We start from the raw sequence: 24399 nt of genomic DNA, 5'->3' as shown, positions 1-24399 counted from the left end.
ATAGATGCACAGAGTACACATTGATGTACCTACACATATGTGTATATACACGCATGTATATGGCATTGCCTATACATAAGCATTGGGTTTTCCCTCTTATGAGGTCCAATTTTGCCATCCTCTGCTCTCTGGGGCCCTCTGTGGAGCATTCTGAAAAATGTGATCCCAGCAATTGCAGGCTTGCCCAGATTACCCTCAGCAGAAATGGGTCCTGCCCCAAGAAGCAGCACAACCTGTCTTATGGCAAGTTTTGGAGCTCCCTAATGAGAGGCATTTGTACCTTGCCTTCTCTCTCGATCTACCCCCGCCAAACCAAAACCCTTTGCCAAGTCAGACTCAAGAAAGTACCAGAACCTCCACGTCTTCCCTACTTGGAACAAGTTCCACAATCATTCTGCTTCCCACTCCCCTCCTCCCCTCCTCCCCACCCCCATCGCCTTCCTCTAGGCCATGACTCCACATCCCCAAATGAGAAGCCTCCTTCCCAGGACCCCTTCACACCTTCAGTTTTACACACCCCCCCACCCCCAACCCCTTCTCACCATTCTGTTCCAGCTGTTCTGGATCTCTGCCTTCCGGGAGAGGGCAGCAGGTGCTTTGGGTCAGAAGTCTCTGAGGTGAGGCAGCTTTTGAGTCCCAGGGCCACCGGAGAGGAAGATGGCCCTGAGCTGGCCACAGGGAAGCTGGGATACAACCTCTTCCCCACCCCCTCTTGTGATTTCTTCTTCAGTCTCAGAAGAGGCTTGGGATTGGGGGGGGGGGCAGTTAGAAAGCCAACAGGCAGGTGTGTGGGACCAGCGGGAGGCACATCAAAGGCAAAACTTGCTCCTTCTCTTTGTCATGCAGAACTATCTCTGAAATGGTCTGGCCACTATACTAGCAAACTAACAGCTTCCCATTCCCTATTTTCCCAACTCTCCTCCTCTAAAGGATGTCTCCCCCCAATAAATCATCCCCCATCCCTCAGGGCAGGAGGTCTGTGAAAGCACCAAATGGAACCACTAGAGATGGACCAGAGATAGGGCTGGCACCAGGAGCTAATGGCTTTATGGAGGGGAGGGGACCAGGTCCAGCTCAGGAGGACAAGAGAAAAGCTTCAAAGGGTTTCCTTGTCCAAACATCCTTGACTCCACCTACCAATACACTATGGAGACTTAGAAGCCAGAACTGCCTATCTAAATGTCCCTCCAGTCTCTTATGGCCTTCCTCCATTTCTGCTTAATAAAATATTTCCACTATGAAGATACCCAGCTTTGCACAACTCCCAATAAACTCTCTCTCATTTTTCTCCTTCATCTATCTTTTTATTGAATGGTAGAAACTCTTGCCCAAATCTTCTCTCTTTTAATGAAATCTTCAGTTCTTTATACCTTCTCCCTTCCCTTCAGATCAGCACTCCCCTTACTTCTGTCACATGCCTTCTTTCACCAAAAGCTTGGCAAGTCCTTCTTGCCCAAGTATGGCCCAGCTCCAGCTTAAGTTACACAGATACTCTTACTATTACAAATCAAACTGAACAGACTTGACAGGTTTTCTGTGGCTTTGATGCTTTAGTGACAGACCAAAGCTTTCCCAGTCAGTCAAGTGTTGCAATTACTTCCATTCCTAGCCTTATAAACACAACTGAGACAAGAATGAACAACTATGGAATAGCTCCCACCCACTATGTTTTTCTTAAAGATGCCCCATTAAAATGAACAAACAAACAAAAATCCACTTCTTTTGCATTTGTGTGTGGCTCCTTTCTCAGTCTTTCAGGTATATTTTACCTGAAACTAACTGTTCTTTCCTATTGCTCTCTCACCTGGCAGGCAAATGTGGCAAGTCTGGAAGTAGCCTCAGTAACTCAGAACCCAGATGGGTAAACACATTACACTTTTTCACTTCCTCTTTTGGTTGGAGGTGAGAAAGAGCCAAGTGGAGGAATGTGATAAGAAATTTGCAGCAGACTTGGCTGAAATGCAAACTCTTTCCTTCTCTGTTTTTGGGAGACATCTGAGCATGCAATGATAAATTCATGAAAAACAAGATAACTGGTAAGGGGTGCTCATGGAACACTAGGCAGTTTTACAACTAGATTCAAGTGTGATATTTTATTCTTTACATAGAAAATAACCACAATATAGGGAGAAACACTGACCTGCTGCCACTGGAATTGTTACAATTTGATTGTGTTTCCTATTGGAAAAGGCCAATAGTTTTCCAAAATTTCCTACTGTATATGAACAAACCAACTTAAAAAACAACAAAAACAATTGGGTGGAGATAAAAAAGCAGACTAAAAATTCTCCCTAGTGCACAATACTACTTTCTGGTCAAAACTAAGTTGGTTGTATCTATTTCTATTGTCTTGTTTTGTTCAGTAACTCTTCTTTTTTAACTCTACGCCAAAGCTCTGTATTGCCCACTCAACCAACCCTGAAAAGACTGGGCATGTGTAGGTATAACCATTAATACAGAAGAATGATAAAAACAAAGATAATGACACCTCTAAGTTTTGTTTGGGAATTAGGAAGAGAAACTGTTGACAGCCCTATCAACCACCTACAGATCTCTGTGTTTTGTTTTTTTTTTGGAGGGGGTGGGGGGGATTGCCTTCCCAACAATGAAAGACAAGAATGACATTAGATAGGTCAGCTAAGCTGTGACCTCAGTACTGTAATAAAGGAAGTATAGTAGAATAAATACTGAATTTGCAATCAGAAGACTTGAGTTCAAATTCTGCTTCTGTCCATTAGTATTTGTGTGACTTGGGCAAGTCAATTAATTTTTTTTCCCCTGAGGCAATTGGGGTTAAATGACTTGCCCAGGGTCATACAGCTAGGAAGTGTTAAGTGTCTGAGGTCTCATTTGAACTCAGGTCCTCCTGACTTCAGGACTGGTGCTCTATCCACTGCGCCACCTAGATGCCCCAAATTAAAACTTCTTTAAGCCTCAGTTTCTTCAGCAGTAAAATGAGGGAGTTAGACTAAATGACTTTTAAGGCCTCTTCCAGCTCTAAAGCTATGAACTATTTTGTTATCTGAATAATAGAAAAAAAATCTTTGCACATATTTTAAATTTGCAACTCTGGAGTTTTCTTTCTTTTTGTGGCTGGAAAAAGAAACAACTTTCATTTAACAAGTATTTTAATTCCTGCCCTTGAAGGGGCTACTCCCATTATCCCTCAAGTTTCTTGGACTGAGTTTTTAAAGCTCAGGACTTGGAAAAGAAGTTGAATCCCAAGCCTGTTCTATTCCTGTCTTTTTGACACAACTCAGAACAAGATGCAGAAAGAAGCTTATCCCCTCAGTACAGATGGACTGACTGAGGACAATGACTTGATTTTAGGGGAAAAGATTGTTTATTTTTAACAAAGGGCATATTACAAATCATTATTAATAGTCTTTTTAAAAAAATCACTGGACATTTAGAAATCAACTTCTGAGGAGTCTGTAACCTCAAACAGCCTTGAAGTTTAGAATAAACCTGAGTCAACTAGAAAAAGGTATCAGATCTCTCATCTCTCCTCACTTCCTTCCTTCCAGAAAAGACACAATGACAATTAAAAACCAAACTAGAAATAACAATGCTTCCAGTTGACAGAATTTCTAGGATTTCCATTGCTTATTTATAGCCATCAATGAGGATCCATTTAATCCATAATTTAAATATGAATTTGCAATTCACTAACATTTCTGGCTAGACAAGATAAAAATGTTAGCAGTAGTTGGAATGCAAATTGTTTAACCTAGAAATCCTGGCTATGACAGTTAAGTTATGTAATAGCTGACTAATAATTTGCATACCAGAAGGGAGTGAGGAGGAGATGGAAGATGAAATCCCCAACCATAGAATTTACCTCAGTATGCTTAAGGAGTCATTTATTTTTAGATCTTAAAACACTTTTACATGTGCTAAATAAAATTATGTATTAAAAATATCTTTTGGGTCCTTTTCTAAAAAGTATTTTTGATTAAGTCCATCCTCTAAATTTCTGCAACCTCCGTCCCATACTCAACTTTAATTATTTGCCTAAAATTTAAAAGTCTTCTAAGCTCCAGTCTTTCCTGTAGACAGTTGAATTTCCAAAATTACTCTTTTTATCATACTATCTGGCTGCTGAAAAAACTCTTACGTGGCTCCCCAGTGCTTAACAAATCCAAACTTTACCCATCCAATTTCATCCCTTAGAAGCTCTTTGTTCCAACCTGACTTGTACCCTTAACATATCATACTTTTTTCTAGCGCTATACTTATATTAATCTACCTACCTGGTATATCAGTTCCTATCTTGTCCATGAATATAAATTCTAAACTTCTATCTAGACTCATCTCAAGAACTATTTCTTTTATAATTTCTTCCCTGATTACCTATAATAGGATCACCATGTACCAAGATTTTCCATGCCTCCCCCACTACACTCCCATTTAGATCAAGCTATTTCATTCTCTTAAAGGCAAAGAAGCTGTCTCCAAGATTTAACTGGCCCATGTGGATATGGGTCATAGCTCTTGCATTGTGGTCATTTTCCCAATGAGCTCAAGGCTGAGGCTGACAGCCTCGGTCATCTAAGGACATAAAAATGATCAACCAGGTGGGGTTAGAGTCCTTCAGACTCTATCATTGTTTCCTTCAACATGGAGATGAAGGAGGTCACTTAAGTCACGGCTAAGTGACCTATACACAACACTCTTGCTTGAGTACCCTTTCTATGGGGCAGAAGGTAGTACGGTAGATAAAGCACCAGGACTAAAGTCATGAAAATCTGAGGTCAAATCCAGCTGTGTGAGCCTGGGCAAGCGACTTAACCTCTGTTTGCCTCAGTTTCTTCATCTGTGAAATGGTGATAATAATAGCACTTCATAACAAGATTGTTACTGAGGATCAAATGAAATAGTATTTGTAAATTGCTTAGTACAGTGCCTAGCACATAGTAAGGGCTACATAAATGTTGGTTAATGTTATAATTAGGATAGCTAGATGGCTCAGTGGATAGAGTGTTGGGTCTAGACACGTGGCCTCAGAAATAAGCTGTGTGATTAGGCGTGGGATTTGAAGGACTACTGTTAATGAAATCAAAAAGGAAGCTGCTGGAAATGGTGAATAGCACAAGTGAAAGGAGGAGTGCTGTTGGGGTTGGGACCAACAGACCTCAAGCAGGAATGGAGAAGCCATGAGTGGGAAGTATGATCTCAACCTTAGAAGTTTCCCTGGAAAACATCCCACACATTCTGCTGAAATCTGGGCATAGAATACAAGAGTGAGAGTGAAAATGAGAATGAGATTTGGGAAACATTGTTGCCAACAAAATCAGCTAAAATGGTCCTTGGACACGGAGGACATGAGGACAATCACAGTGTGAATTGTATACTGAGGGAAAATCTGTCAGCTACTCTTGCATTGGTCAGGAAAAGGGACAGTAGCATCCTTTCCCCTTCCTTGCTTCTCCTCTTCTAGGAGAAGTTATATATATTATAGGCTATTTACTGACTTTAAATTCCCTGCTTCTTTCCAGGCTGTTTAATGGGAGGGAAGGAGGTCAAGAAGCTTTAGTCTTTTTCCTAAATGTTCACTTTCAGTGTTTATTATATTTTGGCTAATGTTTAGACAAGATAAGAGAGGAAAAGGAAATTCTCTTTTTCTAGAAAAGAATTTGATTCAGCTGAAACTGAACCAAGAGGCTGGAAGAAAGCGGGAGGGGGGAAGGCGAGAGAAGAGAAGGAGGAAGAGGGAGAGGGGAGGCAGAGGGAGAAGGGGATAAAGGGGAAAGGGGAGAAAGGAGGAAAGAAAGAGGGGATGAAAGGGGAGAAGGAGGAAGGGAGCAAAATGAAGGAGCTAGTGTTAGATTTTCACAAATCCTTTCAAAGGGATCCAAAACTTAGATATCCTTGGGATTCCTTCCCTTTTGGGGTAAAGAAAGCAGCAATGTAAAATCAGCACATTATGGGGATTTAAAAGTTCCCAATTTAGTAAGACTGACTCAGGGTTTTTTCCTGTGTTTCAAATAAAACAAAACAAAATAAATAACTTCTAAGAGAGGAGGTAGGATTTGAGGAAACAAAACATATTTGGTGGTCCAACAGAGAAGGCGCCTCAATTGCACATGTGGTAAGTCAGACAACACTACCACAGCAACCCAATGAGACTACAAGGGCTCACAAGCTGCCCCCCAGCTGGTTACACCCACCCCCCCACTCCCTCCAACCCTCCAACCCCCCCACCCCCGCAAACTTTGATACTTCAATAGTGCTGTGTTCTTCTCAATGTGGATATTCCTTTCAATAATTGCAAGTACGATCCATCCATTTCCTCTCATTTTGTATGTATAAAAAGATTGTGGGAGTAGGAGGGAGTGGGGTAAGCATTTGCATGTCTGGGTAAACTCAAAAGGCATTGAGGAATAGCCTTCTAGACTTCTAAGGAATAGCCTAAGTAAATCAAATGAGAGAGATTCATCACCATGAAATATCAAAAATACCAAAGAAAAACCTCTAGGATGGATGGTAGATTGTCTATGGAGAGCTTAGGGAAAGATGAATGAATGAATGAAATAGACTTAATATATACTAAGTACTATGATAAACAGTGAGGATAACAAAAGCAGATAGTCTTTACTCTCAAGAAACTTACATTCTAATAGGGGAACCAACAAATGAGTTGCCAGAAAGGGTTACATGGAAAGTTACAGGAAAAGTGAGAGGCTCCAGAAGGAAGTCCATCGAAGAACAATGGTAGAGTTGATTTGATCATGGTTCCAGAACTGGAGAGTGGGGAGGAAGTATAATAGGGAAGAAAGGCCAGATGATGAGGCAGTCAGGAAGAAGGCTATGGAAGAGGGAGTCAGAGAGAAAGGTGTGAATTGAAACATAGTTGGGACTTTTCTGAAATTGCTTTCAAGAGAGATAGTCATCAATCAGAAAAGTGAGGTTCCAAAGGAGATATCCCACAGGGGCATAGTCTATGCAAGGAAACTGCAAAGGAAGTGACCAAAGAGGAAGAAGAAGATGTACTTTAATATTTGAATGTATTCACTGATAGACGGATTGCCTTTTTATCTGTATAATTCTTATTCATATCTTCCCATATATTGTCCATAAAGGAAAACTTCCTCTCAGTCTTTTAATAATGACATTTGATCAGAAATAATATGCTATTAGAAGAAGTCTATTGAGTTATATATATCATAATTCAATATATATGTATATTAATATTAATATGTACTGATATATATGTGGAGGAATGGAGGTGGAGGGGTGTTTAGTGAATAGAATGCTGGACCTAGAGTCAGGAAGATTCCTCTTCCTGAGTTCAAATCTGGCCCCAGACATTTAATACCTGTGTGACTCTGCGCAAGTTCACTTAACCTTGCTTGTTTCAGTACCACTTCTGTAAAAAGAGCTAGAGAAATAAATGCCAAACCACTTGAGTATTTTTGCTAAGAAAATCCCAAATAGAGTCATTAAGAGTAAGACATGACTGAAATGACAGAACAACAACATATATATATATGCACATATATGTCTATCTATCTATCTTTCTATCTACCTACCTATCCATCTATTTTTTTGAAACATAATGGACTAGGCCTAGAACTGAATGAGAAGAAAAATATAGGCTGGTATTCATTTGGAAAATTGTATAGTACTTTTTACAATCCCAAATTGCTTCTCTTTTTAATACCAGTATTCTCCTGGGGATATTGTATTGCTATGAATTAAAGAATGAAAATTGCAGATGACCCAAAGGTTGATAGAAAGCCTGGTAGGTATAAGTGGATTGCAGCATTATCAATAATGATTTTCATACAGGAAGTAGCATAAAGGATATGATCTAGGAAATATATAGTTGAAAAAAGGACTGTTCATGCAATTTGACTGGAGGATGAATGCCACAAGGTGTCCACAAAATATAAGAGACTTTAAGAAAAACTTAAGGAATGTAGGATAGATCTTTTATGGGAAAATCATCATTTTAGCAAAGATACACACACACACACACACACACACACACACACACATATTTATACATAAAATTTACAATGTGTAAAATTTACAATGGTGTTAAGCACTTTCCAATTATTATTTCATTTGATCCTCACAACAACCCTGAAAGGTAGCTGCTATTATTGTTCCCATTTTATAGATAAAGAAACTGAGACAAACAGAAATTAAGTATCTTGCTCAGGGTCACACAGCTAGTAGGTGTCTGAGGCTGGATTTAACTTCCTACTTCATGCCTGGTGCTCTATCCACTGTGCTACCACAGATGAGAAGGCGTGGATGGATTATGACCTGTATTTCTTTAAAGTATTATAGAATTAATATGGAAGGAACTTCAGATAATATTCTGAACCCATAATTTTACAGATGACAAAATTGAGGTTTAGATAAATTAAGAAACTGAAGGCACACAGGTACTAAATAGCACAGAAAGGATTTAAACTCTGATCCCCTTCCTCCATATCCAATAAAATATCCATTGAAGTACCAAAGAACCTAAAATACATATCTACACACACACACACACACACACACACACACACACACACACACACACACACCATTTGATTTGACTAGTTTATTGCCTATATATGTAAGTAATAAAATGATTTTTACTTATCTATTGTCAGGCAGTTGGGATTATGTGATTTGCCCAGGCTCACACAGTGACACACAGGGAAAGAAGACTGCAAAAATCGGCTAGAGAAAGTTTCATCACCCTGAAGTTAAATTCCCCTGAAGGTATATAAGATAGTTTTTAATGGTATATCAGGAAGATGAAGAATCGGCTTGTGAGCTTGGGGATGGTATTTTGAGAACTTGTTACATTGCATCTCTAGAATGCAGGCACCAAGTATTTCCCTGAGCTACTATCACATATTTCCCTTATTCTTCCATAATCACAAAGAATACAAGACTCAGTATGCAACTGTAGAATGGGAATTGATTCCTGCTTTATGCTATGCCAGAGTTGACTAAGGAGACTAAATCAATAAAGATGTCACAGATTTGCTTTAAAAAAAAAATGTACTGGGACAGCTAGCTGGCACAGTGGATAGAGCACCAGCCCAGAAGTCAAGAGGATCTGAATTCAAATCTGACCTCAGACACTTAACACTTCCCAGCTGTGTAAGCCTGGGCAAGTTACTTAACCCAATTGTCTCCGCAAAATAAGAAAAGAAAGAAGAAAAAAAAAGAGAGATGTATTCAAAAAAAGGTGTTTATAAATTGAATTTTTACAAATAATGTCATATTTTGACTTTTTAAAAAAGGATCCTCAGAGTGAATCTTTTTCCATATGAATGATTATCCTTTCAGTTGTCTGTTTTGTAAACTCAAATGTTCACATAATGAGTTTTCTTAAAACAGAACCGATATATACTTGTTAGAATACAATTTTAAACTTTTTAAACTCCTTCCATGTTTCTCTAAGCTTTCCAATGGAAGCTGAGTCCAAAAGTCAAGACATTTTCTATGCTTGTTCTAATCTCTGCTCTCCTTAATCTCTTGGTGAAACTACTAAACTTTTCAGTTAAAAAATCAGCAACTTTTGGCTTATTTCTTTTCACTTTATAAAGTATATGAGGCAACAAAAGGAGGGTGAAAGGTTGTAGATGGTGCAATATTACAGACAGTAGAGTTATCAGTTTGGGGCCAGTTTAAACTGAAAGGGGGTGGCAGTGGACATGCCATATCTTAATGTCTAACCCAGCGGTCTCTGAAGTAAAGGCAGAGGTACTCTAAAGGGGTCATAAAATGACTCCAAAGGGTGTGTGATTAACTGATTGGAAGACAACAAGAATGGGTCACATCTCCCCTCCCCACCTTGGCCCTGTCTCCAACACAACTACACTATCCTTTTCAATGTTCCTTCAATTTGAAGGTAATCCCACTGCCAGCCTTCCTGGGCTGCATCAGGCACAGGCTCCTCCAGGTAGTTAACCTAACTCACTCAATCCAGTCACCACCAGCAACTATGCAAGCCAAATCTCCCACCTCTCTAAAAGTCCTATGTGCCCACATCCATCATCTCCTGGCTGCTATAGGTATTTCTCAGCAGTATCTCAGCTCTTTCAGTAAAGAAAGCTCTACCTCCTTTTCATTTTTCACTGGAAAAGAGTAAACAGCAAATCAGATGAGTAAAGAGCAATAGCCACAAATAGTTGGGATTACATTTTCATTCACCTTAAACTCACCATTCTTTCAAACTTCCCTGTTTCCAGTGAAGTTACCACCATCCTTCCAGTCTCCAAGGTTCTCAATCCCTTGGTTACCTCTGACTTCTCGACAAACAAAACAACTAATCATCAAGTATTCATTAAGTATTTATTGTGTGACAGTATATGTACAAAGAATGAAATAACCCTTACTTTTGATGAACTCATATTTTAACAGAGGAACCAATAAAGACATATAAAATTATAGATAGCAAATGCATATACAAACACACACGTATACACACAGACAAAGGAGGGACATAGAAATTTTTATGGGAGAGAACGCACCAGCAGTGGAGGGATCAGGAAAGATTTCATGCAGAAGATGGTTCTGAGCCACATCTCAAAGGATGAGAGAGACTGTGAGATGGAGGGAGGAGAGAATGCCTTTTCTCGATTCTTATTCTTCATGAACCTTCTGAAGCACTTGACGTTGTTGATCATCCCCACCCTTACCCCCCACCCTCCTTGTCAACACTGATTTTCTCGCTATTTTCTGATGACACTGCTCTCTCTTGTTTCTCTTCCTATCTGGCTGCTCCTCAATCTTCTTTGCTCTATTAGCATCCTTATTATGCCCCCAACACAGGTATACCTTACAGCTTTGTCTTTGGTCTTCCTCTTTCTGTCTAGTTTTTCTTGTAGAAACTTTATTAACTACTGTATCTATGTGCAAATGATTCCCAGATCTATATGTCCAGTCCTAATCTCTTCCCTGACTTCTAATCCCACACAATTAACTCTCTATGGAAGGTTTTGAACTTTATATCCCATAGACATGGCAAAATCAGAGCTCATTACTTCTCCAAAACCTGGTCCTCTTCTGAATGTTTCCATTGCTGTTTAAGGCACCATCATTAATAGAATTCACATCTGACTATGTTACTTCCCTACTCCATAAATTCCACTGGCTCTCTATTGATCCAGGTTTACTTAAGGTAAAGGAAAACAAAGATAAACCTTTGTTTTGTCCCTGACTACTCGCTGTCCCTCATCCCACACATCCTATCAATTGCCAGATCTTTCATTTCTATTTGCACATCTCTCCATCTATTCGTTTCTATCTACCAAGGGAATCACCTCTCAATTTCAGACTTTTATCACCTCTCCGACTATTGAAATCACCTTATTATTGTCTTCCACCTGTATTCAAGTCTCCTGCTCTTCAATCCATCCTCCATCCCATTGCTAAAGTGAATTTCCTAATTTAACCATATAATTTTCCACTTTAAAAAACTCCTCTGCCTTTAGGATCAGATATTATTTAACCTTTTAAACCCAACCTTTTAAAATGTCTATTTTTGTATAATCTATATATGTATAAGTATTAGTACAATTGTCCACATGTGTGATTTATAAATAATTATATATGATAAGGGCGATATTCAAAGGGTTTTTTGTTTGTTTGTTTTACTAATGTACTATGTAATCAAAAAAGTTTGAAAACCACTATTCTAATCAACCAGCTATATTTGGGGAAGTGGTTATGGATGGAAACAATAAGAATGCTGAAGAAAGAAAGTGGGAAGGGATGCCTTTCACATAAGTCATAACCCCTTTGCTTCCTAAACAAATAAGGGCGTTCCAAAAATAGACCATCAGTTCTCCCTAACTTTCCCCTCATTGCTAAAAATATTTAGACAAAAAGACTTCAATTTCCAGTCACTCTCTGCTTTTTGAAATATACAGCTCCTTCTTGCAGCTGCCACATCCAGGGATAAAAGACATAATTCTCAAACTCCGGTTTAGGCAGGTGAAGAAAATTTTGGATTCATTACATGACTTCTTTAGTATCTTTTCATAGTTCTGCCAGACCTTCTTCTACATGACTTTCATCTACCTCTGAATTGTTCATATGACTTCCTGTTCCCCTGGAGTCTTATCTGCTTTCTGCACCCCCAGAACCTTGTAGAAAATAGGGACTAGTAAAACCAATAAGAGTAGCAATTAGTGATACTGAGTAGAGAAGAAAGACCAGTCTCCCACTTATCACCTATGGAAAGAATTCATCATTGTCAGTCTTAATGACAAAAATTCTCTTCTGATTTAATATTCAAGCAAAGCAGAAGATATTCTTAATGGAGTTGGTGGTAACTTCTCATTCACCAGATCTTGGAAGTGGTCAACTAAGCTAAACCAGATCTCTTGCACTCCAGATTCAGTGAGTCCCTGACCCTGTTCATCAAATTGCCAGAAACTCATTTAGTTGGAGCCCTCACAATAAAATGATGAAACTATGTAGACTAAGGAATAAAAATTATTTTTAATGAATATGACAAGAATTAGAAAGGATGAAACCTATTAGTAAAAGTCACTGGACAGCATATTCTGCTGCTTGACTGAAGTCACTAAATGAACCAGGCAGGCAGACATAAAGAATGCAAATTTTATTTTTTTTTACTCTATGACCTTGGGGGAAGAGTAAGTTGCTACAATTATGGGCTTAGCTATGACCTACTATAAGTCCATGGGGGCGGAACAGGTTATGCCTGATCTAAACTTTGTCTTATTAATATCTAGCACAGTAATAGGGAACTTAATAAATGTTGAAAGAATTAACAAAAGTGTTAATTTGGGAAAGCATAGCACCAATTAGCATTCATGCATTTGATCCCAATATAGTTTGGGTTCTGTTCAGTTGCTATAGATAACAACCCTGACTTTAACAATTATCTCATGAATGCAAGTTATTAGTCATGAAGAAGTCTGATGAGAGAATACCCCAAAATCATAATGAATATCCTATCACTACTATTACCATGATTCAGGGTGCTTAAATCTATCATTTTTTACCATATTTAAAGTTCATCTCTTTCCCATGGTATATCATATTCATGTACAGAGGAAAATGTGTTGTTATTGTTACATTATATTTTATACTTTTGTTTTATTTGTTATTGATAATCCAAAAGTCACCAATGTTATCCCTGTTGTTACACTTGGATACTTTCAAGGAATTTTCTCCAATTTTTACATATGCATGGGAGATACCCATTTGAGAAGACAGCATTTTGCTCTGATTCATCAAATGCCCATAAGTACAGTAGTGTATTCTGTGCACCTTCCAGTCAACTGTGTGACTGTAAAAATGTGGTCTTCTGTAGGACAGAGTTTGTGAAGGCCTTGTCTGCTCTCAAGTTATGCCTTCTCAAAACAAAACCTACTGTGTCCTGGATTTACCCAGCACCTGCAATGTTTCAAAGAACTTTTCAGTTGTGGAAAAGATTGTTGTCTGAATAGAACAGGTGTGCAATAAGGAAATTACTCATCTGTCATTAGTTTTAAAAAAGGGACAGAAAATAAGTCAGACTCTACAACTACTCTGGGTTGTATTCTGGGACATTTAGTATACCCAGAGAAATAGGAAAATATGAGAGCTTAAGCTGAAGGCAGACATACAGAAACAATCTCCCACCAATGAGTAGATTGAGATCATAATATACTAAATCAGATCAAATAACTATATTTCTACCACTTTCTAAATTCCTAATCCACATTTTGGTCTTCTATTTCCTTATCAGTAAACTGAGGGATTGAATAGATTATCTCTAAAATTCTTTCTAACTTAAACATTGCATTATTTAAGCACATTTTAAATTGTAGCCTCTCCTAGTCAGACAAATAGTCCCTTTAAATTGAGCCATTAAGATTATCAAACAGAACAGCTTTATATAGCATTTAGCCTTATAGTAAAGAATGAAAACAGATGCAAAAAAAAATTGAAATAAGTAACAAGATCCTGAATTTAGGTGTCCCTTTAATGTCTCTTTAATCTGAAGAAGGTCTGCACGATTATGGGGCTAAAGGAAGCTTAAGCAGTTTTTCACCTTTATTACTCAGGCCAGATGAGTTGTTGCCAAAAGTAATTTGTGTTTGATGATAGTTTACTGATGAGGGGAGGTAAGAGTCCAATTCCTGTTGAGATTTAACCATGGAACAAAATAACATACTTGGACTAGAATGGGAAAGCATTTATTAAATACTAAATGTTGAGAATACAAATAGAAGAAAATGATATAGTCTTTTCTTTCAAAAAGCTTCTTTAGGGGGAAATGACATATAAGAGAATTTGGCTACAGTGTTAACAGAAAGCACAGATTTTGGGTATAGTGGCAGTAAGCTAGTGGTTCCCATCTACAAGGATTGTAGTTGGTAACCTCTAGCTTATCAAAAAATTGTATGATACCATGTCCATTTGGTAACCAGGGGTCTGCAAGAGTTTAAACTGGGATGTTTGGAAGAAGCAATCCTGGTAGAACCTGGGCAGGTGGGGGATAGACTGGGGCCACGATGGGAAGGCTCTATATAGATCCAATGGGCTCTGCCATATATCTAGGCTCTGGATGGGAAAAGACATTTAAAGAAAGGAGTCTATCACCCAGTGGGTGGCTTTATCTACATTGGCTAATTTCTTTATTAGCAATCCTGAAAAGAAATAGAAGACTGACCTTGTTTTTGAGCTCAAAGCATTTCAAGTATCTTTTTTTATTCATTTCTATAGTTATTTTAACATGGCAATTTTTCCCCTCTAAAATCAGAAAAGACATATATTAATACCCATTTTGTAGATGAAAAAACTGAGGTGAAGGGGGCTTAAGTAATATTCTCCAACGTTGTTAGCAGCTCAACTGGCTCAGGACCCCAAGGGTTAGAAACTACTGTTTCAGTTCTTTGTCCACTAGAGAGTATGCTTGCCTTTCATTATGTGTTAAATTCAATAGAATAAAAGTGATTGCAAGCCCAGCATTGTGGGGTTCCATATTTATTCTCTCTTTGTGACAACCGCATCAAATTTTCTCAGTTGAGAATTCAAAGGGTTTATAGATTCTGCTCAGGACCGCAAATCCAGCTGGGTCCTTTCAGCTTTTTCCTACTTTTCCATGAATAAAGATTCTAACACGAGCCCTAAACAAACAATGATCTGTGATTTGAAGACGCTCTCGAACTTAAATGGCCAAATCTACCTTAGGGTTGACTTAGAATATTTTTTTAAATCTGGATTTTTGTCAATAATGTAATTAGAGAAGGATTTAAGTCATACAGGCTCAAATCAGAAGGCATTTTTGTCCTCTTGCTTTTCCAAAACTAAGCAGCTTTGTGACCACAATCCTGTCCTGAAATCACCCTTTTCTGCCTAGGTAACATACTACAAGTACAGTGATTCAAATGACAAAGAAAACAGTTTTCCTCATTAGCACATACAGAGGGGCAGAGTCCTGGAAGTCATAATTAGTTTAAGAATCAGTGAGTTAAAAGTCAAGAGAAAAGATTAGTTTACTTGTTCAAATCTCAGAGGAAAAAAAATTTTTCCTACAGAGTTCAAATCTGGGAAATATTCATAGAAACGCTGAAAGAGACCAATCAGTAAGAAAGAAGAAAAAAAAAGAGCTTTGATTCTCCAGGATAATGGCCCCAACTCTGTAAGTTCTATAAGTAAAATCTTAAGTAATGATCTGAGACCTAGATCCACTACAACAATTCTATGTTATTAGACCACAATCTTTACAAGGTCACCTAATCAGTAGAACAGAGATCTATTTTTCTTCTATCTACAATACCATTCATCTCTCTCACTATATCACTGAAAGCCTAAAATAGAGTTTTAATGTTTATGTATCAATACCACCTTCATAATCAGATTCAACTACAATTTGAAACCTATACATGACAGAAATAAGAGATGTATGTATTGATCATAAACACATATTCTAGGCCCAAGGCCTAGGAAACTTTTACTTTTAAAAGATATTTATTTTGAGTTGAAAGAAGCCATATAACAGAAACAGCTACACCCAAAGAAGGAACACTGGGAAACGAATGTGAACTATTTGCGTTTTTGATTTTCTTCCCGAGTTATTTTTACCTTCTGAATCCAATTCTCCCTGTGCAACAGGAGAATTGTTCGGTTCTGCAAATATGTATTGTATCTAGGATATACTGCAACATATCTAACATATATAGGACTGCTTGCCATCTTGGGGAGGGGGTGGAGGGTGGGAGGGGAAAAATCGAAACATAAGCGAGTGCAAGGGATAATGTTGTAAAAAATTACCCTGGCATGGATTCTGTCAATATAAAGTTATTATTAAATAAAATAAAATTAAAATTAAAAAAAAGAAAAAAAAAAGAAAGAAAACATGTAATGAGCATTGTAAAACCAGTATCAATAGCTAGAAAAAGAATCCATAGCAAATAACACAACATAATGTAGTATGACACAGTGTAGGAAAAGGTGACCTAGTTTATTATATATATATAGGAAATTATGAAATGACTATATTTTTCCTCCTTAATCAAAACATTCTTAAACATAAAAGCAGAACTAAAAATGTTAGCATTTTTATTTACTTATTTATAGCTATGTTAATAGCTTTTTTTTTTAAATTGCTTTTGGCTTCCCATGTCTGCCCAAGTTGGGAGTACCATATGATGAGAAAATTGCTCTTTCTTCCTGCTCTCATCCCCCAACTAAAGAAAAATGACCCAATTTCCACTCAGTCAACATGTGTGGAATGCTTCCTATGCATAAAGAACTATCCTAGCTCTACATGTATTGACATATGAATTAACAAACAGTGAGCTCAGGGAAGGGGAGGGCAACAACAAAGTTCAGGGAGGCGTGACCATCACCTCCAAAGGGGAGGGATGAGCCCCTTTCATGGTGATGTCTGGCATGGCTACACCTCTGATAACAGTTCAGTTTCTTCTTTTCTCAAAGAGGATTTGAGAGAATTTGCTTCACAGAACTAAACCTTTCTTGAGAAATTCAATATTTTCCATCTTAGAGGAGATTAAAAATTAAATTAAAGCATAATTGATATGGTATAGGAGGAAAGTGCTAAATTCAGGAAATTTTTTAAATGAGTTCTTAAAATTTAAAGATAATTACCTACTTGGGCATAACTATTTTTAAACTTTCAAGTTCTATGGGAACGAAAAGTTTGGAGTTGACCTACATTTTTCTTTACTTTTTTTGTTGATATTTTTTGGTTTCTATATTTCTGGAAGAAGGAATTAATCCCTGACCAATTGACTTCACCTTCTTGATATAATTACAGAGAATTTAAAAATTAATATATAAATAATAAGTAAATACATAAAGTAAAATAATAAAAATTAAGAATATATTAATACCATTTTATCCCTCTACAAAGTATGAACATCTTTCTCTAAATTTGAAGAATAATGATATTGGGGGGTGGGGAAGATTGGCCCAAGCCCCTGAAAATCTTTAAATAGTTAAGCATCTGTCCCAACTGAAAATTTTAGAGAGAGTCCATAACAGGAGCAGCTTTGTGATAGAGTTAGGCCCTAAACCTATACCAAAGGAGAGAGGGAAGGGATTTTCTCCTCTTTCTACATCCTAAATATAGATCATGGCATTTGAAGTAGAGCTACTCAACCAATAGAAGACATTGCATCCCACAAGGAGCATAGACACATCATTCAGGCAGAGTAGACACAGAAAAGCAGTGTTCAGACAGGATCTCTGATAGAAACAAAAGAAGTGGAAGAACAGGGTTTTAGCAATTTGTTAATCCATAACTTCATCATCTTTGATTTCAATCTGAAGGAAAATCAATGGACAGAGAACAACTCTTCCTCTTATATATCATTTATATTTCCCAATATGACCCTCTTCTCCTAGATTTACAAAAATGGGAGGGGGGGAGGAGAGTTCACAAAACTAATCAACACATCAACAGAGTCTGATTATTGTGCAGTGTTGTATTCTTATATTCCCTACCTCTGAAAAGAAGGAAAGGAGTGGCATTCTCATAGTTCTTCTGTGGGGGCAAGTTTGGACATTATAATGTCATAACATTCAGTTTTGATTGCTTTGTTGCTATTTCTATTACATTTTTGGTAGTTTTATATAGATACATATATTTGCATGTGTGTACACACATATTCTTCTTGGTTCTGCTGACTTCACTTTGTATCTTCCCATACTTTTCTGTTTTCATCATTTTCATTATTTGTTACATCACAGCAATATTTTATTATATCATATAATGTAGAGGTTTTTTTAGCCATTATCTAATCAATGGGCATTATTTAATCTAATCAATTGCAGATAGCTTGTTTTTTGTTTGTTTGTTTTTTGCTGGGGCAATTGGGGTTAAGTGACTTGCCCAGGGTCACACAGCTAGGAAATGTTAAGTGTCTGAGGTCGAATTTGAACTCAGGTCCTCCTGACTTCGGGGCTGGTGCTCTATCCACTGCACCATTTAGCTGCTCCCAAATAGCTTGTTTTTAAATATTTGTTTGCACCCATCCTTAGATTGTGAGGGCTATCTTTTGCATTTTTTTGCATCCTCAATGCTTAGCATAGTTTTTGGCACATAAAAAGTACCTAATAAATGTTTATTGATGACTAGCATAGATAGAACCTTTCTTTTTAGCATAGACCTCTTTGTGGTATGTATCTAGCAGCATGATCATGAAACTCTATGAATATTTTTGCTTTCTCCAATGTTGAAGCAATACTCAGCAGCACAAACAAGGTGCCCATTTTTGACAATTCTTCCAATATTTACTATTCCCATCTTTTGTCATCATTGCCAAGTTCTGGGAGTGAAATAATTTTGATTTGCATTCTCTTGTCATTGATGACATAAATTTTATATACTTATTAAAAGGTGAAAATTATTCTGAAAACTTTATATTTTGAAAATTGAGCACTTACTCACTAGGGAATGACTTTTGGACTTAAATATTTGTATTAATTCTGATTATATTCTTGTTCTGTAAAATATTAAATTTATAAACTAAGAAAATGCAGTAAACTTCATTATATTGCAGTTGCACTCATGAGCACTAAATTTTCCTCTAGTTGTTTAAATCATTCTTTATTTCTTCAAGAAATGTAAATATATATGTCTTAAGTGTGCCTTAGTACATTGATTCCCAAATATATTTTAGGTATTTTGAACCTATTTTGAATAGGCATTCCTTTTTCTATTATTCCCTGCTGGAATTTGGTTTTGCCACATAGAAATGCTATTGAGTGGGAGAGGAGGAGCATTTTGTATCCTGCTACTGAAGTTATCAATTATCTTATCTAGTCTTCTCCTAATTCTTTAAGATTTTCATTAGCAAACAGGGATGTCTTCTGTGTTCTAACAGTCCACTACAAGGCTTCAAGTAGAAGCCAGAAGAGAAAAAGATTGTATCTGTATTAAGACAAACACTATACTTAAGTTTCAAGATACCCATCATATGGAAGGTTCCAACTTAGTTAAAAAGCTTTTTAGTTGAAGTGGCTTTTCATGAGTTACCTGCTTAAGGTATGGAGGATTTTGAGATGTCTGAGTAAAGGAAAAGTCTTCATGGATAAAACAACTAAATGACTAAATTTGCCTTTCAATTTCAGAAAGAGTTGGTATTAAATATAAACTCTGAATATTCTTATCCCATTCTCATGGATGAGACAAGTTTTCTCAGAGCACAGCTATATTTTCCCCCCTTGGGGTTCTAGAAGTACTTTAGCATAAGAAGAAGTTAGCGAGTCGGCTTTCTAATGCCATTGGTTCAAACCCCCATTGGTGTGCTTCCTCCTAAGATTATCAATTGAGAATCATCTTAGCCAACTAACCTTAATTAGTTTTTAGAAAGCGGGCAGTTGTTAAGGTACAATAAGAATAGTTAGTATTTTTTTTAAATCCCTCCAAACATCTATGGTATACTATCCCACAAGTACAAACACAATCTTCAAAGTAGAATCAAATTTAGAAAGCACATGTGGCAAGGAGGTGACTCACAACTCCTGATTGTTCAAAATATTATTCTCCCATTTGTGGAGTGCTCAAGGTGTCTTTAGCCATGATATAGTTTCTATGCAGGGTTCCTTGTGGAATTATGCAGGGTTCCTTGTGGAATTATGAATCTACATTCAATTTGTCTGGACTCTTAATACATTCAATTGATTTGGTCAAACTACTAAGATGCCAATGAGAAGATGGAAAATTTGAAGTTTAAAAGGTGGTGTGGGAAAAAAGACTTAGTCTATGGTAGAAACTGATATTTCTCCTTTTCCTCCTCCTCCTTCTCTTCCTCTTTTTCTTCCCTATCATAGCAATTCTTCTTCAAATATTTTACTGGAAATTGCTTCAACATTTCTAAGCTGGCTTGATGATGTGTGGATGAATCAGATGCCTTTTTCTTCAGCCTTTCAAAACTCTTCTTGTGCAACATCATTCCAGTTCCAAGGACTTTTCACACTTAAGTCTAAAGTCTAGGACTGAGAATGATTGGGCATTTTATCACTTATTTTAAGTGGAGAATTTAAGTGGGAAACAAACTTACCCTTATATTTGGAAAACATATCTCTAGCTGGTGACATGTAGTAAAAGTTGATATTTTTCTTGTCCCTTCGCCAACTAAATACCCTGCTTACCTTTATTCCCTTCTAAAAAGATCTAGAAAAACACTGCTGTTTTTCCATTATTCTTTAGGGAATTTAAAATTTTTCTTTTACTTTATTCTGAACTTAGGAAATAAAACAAGCATTTCTATAACATAGAATAGGATGATTGTGCATGAAATTTCAAATCCATTACTTACAACTTGCTATTCCTTCTAATAATAATAGTTATCATTTAATTTTCTTTTTTTCCTTTGGAGAATTCTAAAGATTCCACAGGAGTTGTTTTTTTTTTAATATAATTGCAACTATGCAACACATTTGATTTCAGAGGATATTATGATTAGGAAAAGGGTAGGAAATTAGTTTATGAACTGTTCCATCTTTGGTATATATAAACCAGATTCAAAACTAGAATATCTGAATTTTCCATATATTTTGGTTGGGCCACTTAAAAACTAAGACATGCCAGAAGGCACAATGGAAGGAGTGAGTAGGGATTTGGGTAGGAGGATTGAGGGGAGATGGGAATAAGGAATCAGACCGGGGGGAATGGGAAATAGGGAATGAGGTTTGGATGATGACCTATAAGGATTCATAATCCCTAGGATATATACCAAATAATCAGGTATAAGTACATTAATGATTAAGTGGAAGGTACTACTTCTTTTCCTAAAGGAAACTGAAAATCAAGCAAGAGATGTACAACATGAGTCTGAGGGCCTGTGGTCATATAGGAAGCTCCATTTCACTTCTCTTTCTTCCCAAAGTTGGAAATTAGGCAGAAGATAAAAATTCAACGTCTTGTGTATGTGAAGAATGCCAACCCTACTCTGAAGAATCATACAAAGTTTGCTCTTTTATGGCAGCTGAGGTTCTTGGCCTCTACTGCCTTTGATAATGTTGATTAACAAACAGATGTATCCCTGATCTTCTACACCAGTTTATATTTCCCTCTGACAATGGTTTCAGTCTCAGAGCCACTACAGCTTGCCATCCTGGCATCTGGAGGAAGATCCTGGAGAGGGAGGGGCAGGGGAGATGGGGACTGAGTGGGCTTTACTTACCAGGTATCAACTTCCAGAGATGATTACAGTATTTTGTTTTGTTTTGTTTTAATAAAGAAAAAAGGTTCTTTCTCCAAGTTAAAAAGCTGAGGGATTCAGGGTAAATCTGGCTATTGCCACCATTGCCACATAGAATTATGGCTTTTTCCTCCTCAGACTCTTGGGAAACCCTCTCAGTAGGGTTGTAGTTTTAGATCCCTGTTTTTTTCCCCCCAGGTCTCTAATAGAAGTCCCCTCTTCAGGGTTCAAGACAACATCAGAGGCAAAAGAGGTACAGTGAATGAGAGTAGTGAAAAACTCAAAGTGATTATTATGTAAAAATTATAACATTTCAATCCAAAACCTACTTTCAACTATGTAAGTGTATGTATACATTTTAGAGATTATTTTCAATACAATATATAAACATGTTAGTAATTAATATTTATGGGAGATTTATCAGGAGAATCCTTGAATATTTTGATGAGTTCCCCAAACAACTTGATGAGATTGAGGCCTCTTTTATGAAGCTATAAGACAGAGCATCCCAGATATCCCAGGGTCCAGAAGGGGCTGGTCTGTGTTGTTACACAACCAAATAAAGTGCTTTGATTTCTTATCTTAACTTTGAAAAAGTGACCCAGATCCCTAAACTGGGAAAGAGCCTCAAATGTTGGGGGAATTCTGCAGGGACTAGCTTTTCTCTTTGAGGAGGGAGGTTTGATTTGATTTGATTTGATTTTTTTTATCAGTCTTTGGTTTGGGGAAGATTTTTGCAGACAATAAGACATAGAGGAATTCTATACAATGATATATCATTATTAAAGGTATACAATCATAATTTTTAGAGTGAAAATAATCTCAAGGTTCACCAGCTATGGTAACCTATCTGTGAAGGAATTTATGCATTGTTTGTAAGCTGTACTACATAGACTTTGTAAAAACAAAACAAAACAAAACAAAACACAGGGAAGAGCAAATGAATTGGAGGGGAAGAGTATAGAGGGAAGGGAATGTGACCTTCCCCCAACTCAGTTGATAACAACACATAATTAAGTGAAAGATGAGGAGGTTTTCATAGGGTAAGATATTAAAGTAACTGTGATCACCTTGAGATACCTTTACAAAGTATGAACACCTCTTGGAGTCAGAAGGAAAACAATGTATAGTCAAACAAATTAGCCATACTCCAGAGGGGCTTTAAATATCTAAACCTAGGGAATTCTAGAGAGTACAATCTCAGAAGAGCTCTCTCATTCTCCCACTAGCCGTGGTGTCTAATAGCTAACATTTATAAAGAGTTCTAGGGTATAGAAAAATACTTTACAAATATTATCTCTATTGAATACAATAACAATCTCTGAGGTAGCTATAATGAGTTTCCTCATTTTATAGATGAGAAAATTGGGCCCCAAAAGATGTCTAGTATCTGGGCCAGATTTGAACCCAGATATTTTGGATTCTAAGTCTCATGTTTTAATCACTGTATGAAAGTGCACCTTAAGTCCAAAAAGCAACTTAATCAAGAGGACACACTCCATTCAGTAACAGCAACAACAGCTAACATTTACATAGCACTTGCTATGGATTAGACACTGTGCTAATCTCATTTATTACCTCATTTGATCCTCACAACAACCCTGGGAGGTGGTGCTATTATCAAGAGTTCTTTGGTTCATCAGAATTTGAGGGAACAGAAACATACGCTCTAAATACAGATACAATCATCAAGAGAGAAAGTAACTTTGAGGAACAAGACCCCTGAAATCAAAGAAGAGAGCTAACTACTGAATCATGAGAGAGAAAATTCTGGCAATAGAAGTCAAACTGTGGAGAACAGACCCTGAGAATCTAGCTCATTAAAAACATATCTCCCCTCACCCCCGCCCTGAAATATGCAGAACCAGCACAAAAATAAAGTCTAAAGTCAAGAAGCAAACAAAGAACTCCAACAAAAAGAGCTACTATGGTGAGAGGGAAGCTCATGACACAAACAGGAAGAAATTACTTGAAGGCACCTACAAACAAAGCCTCAAAGAAAAATGTTTGGATACAAGTTCAATAAAAATTCCTTAAAGAGATAAAGTAAGAGTTTGAAAAAGAGGGGGGAAATATTTTAAAAACCAAATGAAGGCTATAGAAAAAAAATATATGAAAATAGAATTAACAGTTTGGAAAAAAGAAAAACAAAATGTTACTTAAAAAAAGAACACCTTGAAAATCAGAATTGATCAAATGGAAGCTAATGATCCCAGAAGACATTAAGAAATAACAAAACAAAAATAATAAAACAAAGTCAAAAAGTCTGAAAATTTTTTAAAGAAATGTGAACTGTCTCATAGGAAAAAACAACTGAATTGGAAAATAGATCAAGGAAACATAATGTAAAGTCCCTTAGATTATCTGAAAGATATAAACAAAAAAGAGCCAAGAAATCATATTAAAAAAAAATTAATACTACCCAGAGGTCTTCAAACCGAAAGATGGCAAAATAGAATCTTGAAGAATCTACTGATTATATCCCAAAAGAAATGTCAAAATAAAAATTCCCAGAAATATTACAGCTAACATCCAAAACTCCCAGGTCAAGGAAAAAATAATGCAAGCATCAAGAAAGAAAGAATTCAAGTACTAAGGAGCAACATTCAGTATATTGTCATCAGGCATCTTAGAAGTCTAATTAGAGAAAACACCCAGTAAATTTGTTATGTTTTGAGGATCTCAAAAGAAGAATGGAAGGATAAGGAAGAAAAATGTAGAAAGGGAGGAAGAGAGAAGAAAGAAAATT

At 37.0% G+C, this 24399-nt stretch overlaps 1 protein-coding gene across 3 annotated transcripts in view; it reads right to left on the bottom strand.

The window, feature by feature from the left end:
- WNT5B (Wnt family member 5B) overlaps positions 1 to 24399 on the bottom strand; it is a 146735-nt gene that overhangs the window by 13418 nt on the left and 108918 nt on the right. Inside the window, exon 1 of one of the 3 annotated variants that reach the window (XM_051962829.1) lies at positions 543 to 1799. The exons of the other annotated variants lie outside the window; for them this stretch is intronic. Within the exon in view, the coding sequence (XP_051818789.1) occupies positions 543 to 545 (3 nt within the window). The 5' untranslated portion in view covers positions 546 to 1799. Of the gene's footprint in view, positions 1 to 542; positions 1800 to 24399 lie in introns of those variants that run through there. 3 annotated transcript variants of the gene reach the window in all.

Source organism: Antechinus flavipes, chromosome 5 (assembly GCF_016432865.1).
Source record: "Antechinus flavipes isolate AdamAnt ecotype Samford, QLD, Australia chromosome 5, AdamAnt_v2, whole genome shotgun sequence".
NCBI classification, from domain to species: Eukaryota; Metazoa; Chordata; class Mammalia; order Dasyuromorphia; family Dasyuridae; genus Antechinus; species Antechinus flavipes.
This window is presented reverse-complemented; position numbering and strand designations above follow the sequence as displayed.